Source organism: Aphis gossypii, chromosome X (assembly GCF_020184175.1).
Source record: "Aphis gossypii isolate Hap1 chromosome X, ASM2018417v2, whole genome shotgun sequence".
NCBI lineage: Eukaryota > Metazoa > Arthropoda > Insecta > Hemiptera > Aphididae > Aphis > Aphis gossypii.
This window is the reverse complement of record NC_065533.1, coordinates 36,058,907-36,068,670: the sequence shown is the minus strand read 5'-3', so window position 1 is coordinate 36,068,670 and position 9,764 is coordinate 36,058,907. Positions and strand designations below refer to the sequence as shown.

The following is a 9,764-nucleotide window of genomic DNA, read 5'->3' as shown; positions in this document are numbered from 1 at the left end:
TTGACTATATTGTCCTCCAAACAGAGTAGTTGTAATTATAATTCATAAAAATGTTTGTACATGTAGCTAAGAGTTGAAAATTTAATACAAGATTTTCCATAAGTTTTGCTTACAATAATAATAAAAGAACTTACATTTTGGAATATTTAGATCATTAAAACATAAACCTTTTTACTACCCACTTTAAAATAGATATATTCTAGGCTGACAGTCATCTCGATTCAGATTCGTTTTATGATACCTCATACCTACCTACCTAGGTATATTTAAACAAATTGAAACATTAAAAAATACTATTATCTATGGTTTTTTGGTGTTCTAAAATTACTCAAAAACATAAATAAAATGATTTTGATTTAAAACGTTTTGTTTGTACTGATGTTGAGCGTGGACTAGAGAAAGAAAACAAAATATTATGACGCATTGACATATTCTCTTAAAAAACTATAATATAATTATTATAATTATAATTATTATTATATTATTATACTATTATTATATTATAATATTTATATGAATTTAATCATTATGGGTGCTAGCAAAGAAACGAATGTGGTTTTACACAAAAATTCCTATTTAAAATAATAAAAAGTAAAAAGATTATAACTAAATCACAATAGATATATGAAGTAGGTATGTAAATAACACATAGGCTAAGTTCATCTGTGAGGAATAAATCCCATAATTGTTTAAAATGTTGTTCCTGTAAATATAAAGATATATATTTGTATTTAACCGTTAGCAATATTTCACAAGACGTCTACTTTAGTATTACTAGGTAAGTATTAGAATAATTTTTTAGTGGGTTAGTAAATGACATTCGACATTATGATTTATAGGAGACATTACCTACCAATTTTATTATTAGTGGTGGTACAACTACCCAATATCCATTAATGATAATTTGCGTTCGAATGATAGTACTATCAATAATTTAAGGCTATGTTCAAATTTTTTATTTAAAAGGCAAAACTAGAAAATAAATAAACCATATTATTATGATGTTATTTTGACGTTTAAAAACTAAAAAAAGTTGAAAATTGTTTAATTTTAAACTGTTTTTCAAGAGTTTATATTGATATTCTTATTTATATTGTATTACCTGAAGTTGTCCACTCAAAAGTCATGTATTTAATGCCGCTGTTGACCTGACTCTATTAACCAAACAATTAATTTTGATCTCCTTACATTTTGACATTTTACTTCTTACGTTAAGGTAATGTTTTTATTAAATAATAGTAGACTGATATATATAACTGTTAACCTATTATTATCACAATTTGTACATGAGTTATTGTCTTGATGATCAGTGGCATGGCTAAGAGTAATTTCAGAAGCAATTGCCTCTGAGATTTTTTAAGTTTTGGAGAGTTATGTAAAAAAGCCCTATTTGAGTTTATAGTAGAGGAGTAGGTGGGTCCTTGGGCTTTATGTAACTTGCCTCTGGAATATTTTCAGTTCGTCACGCCACTGGTCTTGATATATTTAAATAATGAAATGTATGCTATCAAATTCTAATTTTTATATATTTTCATTTTATATCTAAGTAAAAAAGGTCACTTTAAAATCATATCATGTTGTCAAACTTGTTAATTATTATTTTTATCACTGCATTCTCAAAATTTTAGTATATTATAAAAAAATTTTACCAATAAATTAAATTGATTTAAATTATTGTTTTTAGTAAAAATTATTATTAATTATTTTTTATTATTATTCAAGATAAACATTTGAAAAATATTAGAATGTATATAGGTATATTTTATTATACGTATTAATTGTTGTAATAATATTAGATTAAACAAAAAAAGATAGTATACATACTGTAGATTGTCTTAGGACTTTATTTTATGCATTATTTATTATGTGAACTTAATACATTACTTTTTTATTTTAATTTTTAGGCTGTAAATTTACTATGAATAAAATAAGCAAGTATGTGCAGTACCTACGACAAATACATATATCATCAAATATTTTTTGGCACCAGCATTCAATTAAACAAAAACACCAGTTTTCAACAAATACAAATTCATTATTTTTAAATTTTTCTCCAAGTAATTTTCAAAAATCATTCAGAATTATTGAATGCTTATAAATTATATTTATAATATTGCAGGTTTTATACAAATAAGAAAACTGTCAAACACTATTAATCAATCAGGGGTTTCTGACATAGTTACTACCAATGATGTTTTAATAACTAGTATTAAGAATGCAAAACAAACAAGTGATGTGTTGCAAATGTTACGGCTTCACAGCACTGCAATGAGTGCTCCACAACATTTACAAGCATTAAATTCTTTATTTTTACTACAAAAAAGTAAAAGGTAAATAATAAAAGTATTAATGTGACATTGTAAAATTATATTATTTATTACTGCTAATACTTATCAAAATGTATAAAAAGTAATACATATATTGTTGTAGGAAACTATTTTTTCTTTAACATTATTATACAATTTGTTCAATAAATTTTAGTGCTTCATCAGCACAAGATATGCTATGTACAGTAATGTAAGTGTGCCTAACACAAAATGTATTGTACATACTACATGAAAGTAATATCTAGAGCAGGGATCTTAAACCTGTGGGCTGTTTGAGTGTAAAATTAGTTATTACTGATTTAAAACTCAAATTTTATTCGAGGTTCTTAAATTTCAAAGTTAACTTAAGCTTTAAGCATTAAAAATTATGTCTCTTTTTGGTAGTACTTACACTTGTAAGTATATTTCTTCACAAATGAAAATAATTAAATCAAACCTAACTAGAGCTTGGTTAACTTTACTTAGAAAACTCTACAGTAAAAATAAAACAAATAATTTTAAATTAAAATTAAAATATGTTAATGTTATCCTATATATGTTTTAATAATAAAAGCTTAGAATTTAATATTTAGTAATAAAACTGCAACTAAAACTCGGACAAATAAATAAAACATCTATACATTTTCTATTCTAAACTGCCATTTATAAATTTTTTAAATAATAAGTTACAACAAAATAAACATCAAACATAATATATATTAGTAAATTAAAATCAAAAAATATTCTAAAAGTTTTGTAACTTAATTAAACATTAGCAACAAAAATATTAAGTGTTAACTTAATAATACCTTACCATATGTTATTTCATTTACTAAGTATAATGTTCTTATTTTAGAACAAATATATCTAAGGAAGAACTAACTCGTCGCCCAGAGTTTACAGCAATGTGTCGCAAAATACAAAATTATTCAAGAAATCTTGATCTAAATGATGTTATGAATAGTGTCAAGTGTTTATCTTATTTGGGTGTATCAGTTAACAGCAACATAATGCAAATGTTATTACAGTTAATTAGTAAAATGATAAATGATATGTCTTTGCAACAAATCACTTTTTTACATTTTTTATTAAAAGAATTACCATCATGCCCTTTAGTCGATGCCTTAAAACTTGCACTACCAATTGTTTTTGAAACACAAGTACAATACAAACTAGAAGATAATCTATACTGGCAAGTAGAATTCCTCAACTATATAGCTAAACATGGACTGTCTCAAGAAACATTTGATTTTGTCATGACAAGAATCATAAGAAATATTGATCAGATTAGTCCTAAAATTGTTCAAAGTTTATTACTTTGTTTATACTATAAAAACTATTCAACTGAAAAATATATTGATTTAATCAACAGATGTTTACAATACTATATGAATCATTTAGATTACATTGCTGATATATCAGATATTGACGCTATCTTGTTAAGAATGATAAATAAGTATTCTACAGATTCTGAGTTGTTTTATAGTGAGGAATTTATAAATAAAATTATAGAATTCATGATGAAAAATGAAGAAAGTTTTGAAAATTCGGCGTTCATATTAAAAAAGTTAAATAGAATTGTAAAGCAAATTTATTTTTTATAAAATTATTAGCTTGATAAGATATTAATAATCATTATATTTTTAGGGGTACGTTCACCGTGGATTTCTTGATTACATGACAAATAAACTAACCAGTAGACATGATATTTTAGAGAATATAAAATTTGGAGTATTATTATCTTATATTGCAGCATGTGCTAATGCTAATTATACTCCACCAGGTTTTGATGAGTTAAAACCGCTTATATTAACAAGGCTTAACATTCAAAAAGTATTTATAAATTATTTATAATAATTTTATACTCATTAGACATTCTATTAATTTTATTATTTATTATTTTAGGATGTTTTAGAATTACCATGGTTATTAGTAACATTCGACTTAGCTGTTTTGGACGTTTGGTCAGAAGAACTGTTAGAAAGAGTATTTTCTAGAGATTTTCTGTATGGATTCTTGAAACGAAGTAAATTATTGCTAGTGTAACATTTAGGAAATGTTAAAATGTTAATGCATTCTCTTTGCTTTTTCTCTCTGACACATAGAGACCACATGTAGATAAAATATATTCAACTGAAATTATTTTAAATGATTTTTGATAATCACAGAGTAAAATCGCCAATTACAAAAATTATAGATAATATATGATGTAGATAATTTTTAAGAATATGACATGACATTCAAATTTACAAAAAATAATAATTTTTAAAGTTAAATACTTAAATAAATATTAGCAAAATATAAAACCGATATTTCAAACTCTAAAAAATATCCTCTATAAATTTTGTAATAGCTGATTTTACATTAAGATTACTTAAGCGAATGTGTGTTGTCTACTCTGCACATGGATTAGAAAGAAAATCAAAGATTGCGCTGACATCCTTTCAAATAGAAATACTGTAAAATTAGTAACATTAAAGTTAAAAATAATATTGTATATTTTTATTGAGCTTATTATTTCAATTCATTTTATCTTGATACCTATTTAGGTGATAATATACATGATTACATTATGCTGCTGAAACTGTACCAGGCTTCAAAAACTTTATTCCCTGGAGGTTATAAAGGATCATTGCCACCCCAAGAAATTATTGAAAAAGCTGTTAAGCTTTATCATAATAATATCAATGATTTTCCATTAAAAGCTGCCTTAGAACATGGTTTAGGCGGAAGTGATTATGTACTATCAGGGGTCAGAAGCAAATTAGGACATTTCATTGGTTTGAAATATTATTTCAAGATAAATATTTTCTTTTTAACATTAAAAAATATATTTTATTTTAGATCATTTAGTAGTGATGAGATCAGGTGGATACCCTGTTGCCATTAAAAATGAGATCAAAGATAATAAATCATTGTTGTTGGAAGACATTGTTGGCGCTAGTGATAATATTGCGTAAGTTGGTTTACTGGCTATTAACTAATTTTAACTATTAGTTTAAATTAATCTTCATATTTTATATGTTTTAGGATTGCCATACTACTTTACAGACCATATAGTTATGTAATCAATTTAAATTGTTTAAGAGGTCCATATATGCTGACGAATAAAACAATTGAAGCTCTAGGCTTAGTAGTATTACCTATATCATTAGATGTTTGGGATGGCCTAATTGATTATGAAAAGATACCGTACATCATGAGAGAGTTGAAATCAAAGGCTGATCTTAGTTTAACTATAGAATAGTGTTTTGGAATGTGTACATTTTTTATTTATGTACAAGTATAATACTTTATTTATTAAATTGCAGTTTTATAAATAAATTTTTGCCGTTCTTTAATTTTTATATGAATTTAGTATTTTTTTAGAAATATTTAACTAAAGTTTTTAAAAATTAATTTTTAGTAATTACAGTTTTTGAAGAATATTATGTTACAATTTTATACTACGTACCTGATTTTGAATTAACATAATTTTTTTCTATAAATTATTGAATCATTTAATATTATGATAGAACATATTATTATTTGATTTACAACCTATTTCAGATTAGCTAAATTTTTTCCATTTGAGCCAATTTTTTTTCAACCTCATAGAGACTCTTTTAAAATAAACATTAGTAATACAATTTAAAGATAATATAGTTAAAATTGTATTTTATTGATACTAAAAATCATGATATATTTTAGTGTTTGATTATTTTTATTTACTATTTCTAAACAAAATATTTAATATTTTTAACTTTAGTAAACTGCATACTTTACTAATATTTATAATTAGGTAGTAACTAGTAGGCACTCAAAACAACATAAACCACTTATTTGGAGATAGCTGTTTATTTCTATAGATTATATTAAACCATTCTCACTAAAATGTATAATAAAGTATTAATAGAACATGAGTCTTATTGTTATAAGAAAATAATTATTTGACGTTTAAGTTATAAAAGTACATTTTTAAAAAGATAATATATTCTTTTAAATGATCTTATTATTACCATTACATTTGAAAAGGTTTTAGGGTAGTTGATAAAAATAATTAAAAAAAAAAATCAATAATATTTACTTTATAACTTTAAATTTAAACTAATGCATTATTATAATTTGTTATGTAAAAACTGAAATAAATATGGAAAATACCTCATAGTAAATTAAATAATAAATTCCAATAAAAATAATAGGTGGAACATAGTAAATATATACCTACTAAGTACCATTAACAACTTACAAAATTTGTATAGTATACTATGAATTATAACAGTAAAATGATAAAAATATGAAAAAACAAATTTTGTAGGCAAATCATGTTAAAACCTTAAAAATTACTTTAACAACTTTCAACCTTTTTTTGAGAGGAAAAATAAAATATGTTGTTATATACATACAAGAATTACAAATTTTAAAAACTAACAAATAATTTTTTCTTTTAAGCCTATTAATTTTATATCGTTCTAATTTATTATATATATTTTTATTCACATTTATTTCAGTTATTACATTGTAAATTATAATAATCTTTTAATTTAAATTTTAAATTACAGAATATAATATTAATCGCCTATTTTTTTAATATATTATATTTGTTTGTAATTATGTAATTATTCTTTTAAACTAACCTGAAATAATTTTAATTATGTACTATGAAAGTATACAAATTACAAACAACCGAAAGAGTAATTTGAATGTACTTATAATTTAACATAAAATATTTTTTGACTATACAATAAACAAAAACAACAAGATACTGAATGTTACACAACATGTAGATATTTTATATAAACATCTTTTAGTCTCAATAGCCAACCTATTACACATATTTTTGTCATGCGTCATAATATTATGTCATAACAGGGCTCTTTTGCACTGGATAAGAGTATAAAGTAAACAATTTAGTATTCTAAATTTGAAAATATCTTAATTTTTACAATATTATTATCAACCCAGCTACAGTTTTTTTTTTTTAACAAGTAGGTACTAAGTAGATATATTCAAAAAACAGTATAATAATTATATAGGTAAGTAAATCAACAATTTGTAGTTGTATTCTTCTTGATTCTTTATAAAATCACCTTATGAAATCACTAATTTTGATCATTAAAAAAAAAATTATACCAACCCTTATCATCTAAATAGTGTAATCATATATTTATAAAATAAATAGGACAAACATTCAGTTTGAATGTTCAATTTCACTCTAAGAAAATACCATAATAGTATGTAATATAATATTTTATAACCTTTTGTATTGTATTTTTATTTTATTTTTTTACGTATAGTATTGTAAAGCTCCTGTTAACTGGGTAAATAGCATTATGAGTCTATGGTTGAGTAGCTCAGTGGTAGAGTAATCGCCCGGCAAGCGAGAGACTCGGGTTCGATTCCCGGTCTGGTGGCTGGATTCTTGACGTTATTTCCTCCGGATAAATTAACAGTATTAAATATAATAAATATTTTAACTATATTAACAATCATAGAAATAATAACAGAAATATTATTTGAAATTTATTATTTTTAGAACCATAATTGATTTGATGGTAGTTAAAAAATTGCAATTTTTTACCATCCAATATCCATAACAAATTTGTGTTAGAAAATATTCTATAAATTGTTGCATTAATTTTTGACATAACTAGAGAATATTAATTTATAAACAATCGAAAGTTGTTGATAAATAATAAATATATTTATTTTTTTTAAATAATAAAAATACTACATAAAATTTCTTCAAAATAAATACTAGCAATTTTTTTTTATTCTTTTAAATATTTTTAGTGTTTCAAAAAGACTCCCCACTTTTTATTGTAATTTAATTAATATAATAATAATAATTAATAATTAATATGTAATTTGTTATATAATTTATATTTTTGTTCTATAATTTATTTTTGTGCATATAAATTTTGTCATTAATTCTTAAAGAATAATTGTGAAAATAGTAGCAAGTACAAGTACAATATTGAAATTGAGGTGTTTTATTCTAATTTTTTTTTTTTTTTTTGTAAAAACTATCTAAATTCTAAGTAATCGGATAAAAGATCTGAAAACATATTATAATTCGTCGTTGAAGTTAAATTGATGACAGCATTTCCATTTAGTAAAAATTGATTTATATATTAATATTAATATAAGGAGTAATGCTTAGGCAATTTATTCACGTCGTAGTCCGTCGTTTTGAGTAAGGTACCGCGAACAGTCTGTAACATGCACTTACGAGTATGTCAATTGCACTTCTAAATAAAAACAAAAATTGAGATTTTTTTGCTCAAAAGACGCTTTACAGGAAAAACTTATTCCTTGTAATTGTCTGATTTCAGTATTTTTTTTACAGAATGCATTGGGTTTAAATTTTTCATTAAAAATGCATACAATTATACAAAAAATAAAAACCTATGAAAATTTGTTATATTTAAAATCATATTAGGTGTATTAAAATAGAAGTCTCATATTTATCTCAAAATCTATATATATATAACTAATAAAAGAGTGGTCAAGCGAGTAACGCTTTGCTGTATAGTAGGTCACTTTAATGGATGTATTAAATTTAAATCCTATGACAGGTATCATTGTATACGAAAAACGATTCTGAACGGAGATGATTTGTCAGCCTAGGATATAATTTTCAGAGGTTGGTCAAATAGGTGGTTTATGTTTTAATTGCCTGAATACACAACCTTTTAGTTCTTTTATAATTATTGTAAGCCAAACTTATGGAAAATCTGATATTACATTTTCAATTCTTCGATACTTATACAAAAAATTGTATGAACTATACCTAGGTACAAAATAATTTGCAAATATTCATGATTTTGACAAATTTTTGTCAATATTTGAACTTCAAATGCTAATAAAAACAAAATTGTACCTATATGTATTCTTATAATTTATTAATCACTATAGGAATAAAAGGAATTTCGTATTAAATTTTCAAGTACGAAAAATTTTTATGGCCACTTCAAAAAAAATCTCAGAAAAATCGAAAATGTCAATTGCTTATAAATATCTTTAAAGAAAACTCAAAATATTTTGAAAATTTAGCTGTATATAGATAACACTAATACAAACATTTGCTGAAAATAAAAAATAAAAAATTACATTTAAATGATTTTACTTTTTAATAACTTTATATGCTATCAAATAATTTTAAGGCCTAACATTTTAAAATTAAATAGACATTTTATCATATTAATTATTAATCAGTTACGATTTGCGATGGACTAAACATACTGCATTAAAAATTAGCTGAACCTTTTTTAAACAATTTAGATAACCTTTTTATTTGAACACATAAAAATGGTTAGAATTATATTTTTATTTAATATTAAAATAAATAAAGTAACTAAAACATTTAAGAAATGATTATAAGCAGATATTGTTTATGAATTTGGTTTTAAAAATATATTGTAAGTACTAATAAGAAAAAAACAGCTGAGCTAACATTTTTGATACTTATTAAACTAA

The 9,764-nt window shown here is 23.3% G+C and overlaps 1 protein-coding gene across 1 annotated transcript; it reads left to right on the top strand.

Annotated features, from left to right (window-relative positions):
• The first annotated feature begins 943 nt into the window (after nt 1–943).
• Nucleotides 944–5,653, top strand: LOC114128317 (uncharacterized). Its single transcript, XM_027992801.2, has 9 exons — nt 944–1,216; nt 1,905–2,057; nt 2,120–2,330; nt 3,163–3,886; nt 3,954–4,139; nt 4,212–4,332; nt 4,856–5,086; nt 5,151–5,262; nt 5,337–5,653. The coding sequence occupies exons 2-9, from the start codon at nt 1,919–1,921 to the stop codon at nt 5,551–5,553; spliced, it is 1,941 nt and encodes a 646-aa protein (XP_027848602.2). The 5' UTR covers nt 944–1,216; nt 1,905–1,918; the 3' UTR covers nt 5,554–5,653.
• Nucleotides 5,654–9,764: the final 4,111 nt, after the last annotated feature.

What these genes read in the sequence shown, in the direction of transcription:
- LOC114128317 (XM_027992801.2), top strand. Translation starts at nt 1,919, where the DNA reads ATGAATAAAATAAGCAAGTATGTGCAGTACCTACGACAAATACATATA. An exon ending in TAAAAAAGTTAAATAGAATT is followed by an intron (nt 3,887 to 3,953) that starts GTAAAGCAAATT and finishes TTATATTTTTAG; the next exon opens with GGGTACGTTCACCGTGGATT. An exon ending in GTATGGATTCTTGAAACGAA is followed by an intron (nt 4,333 to 4,855) that starts GTAAATTATTGC and finishes ATACCTATTTAG; the next exon opens with GTGATAATATACATGATTAC.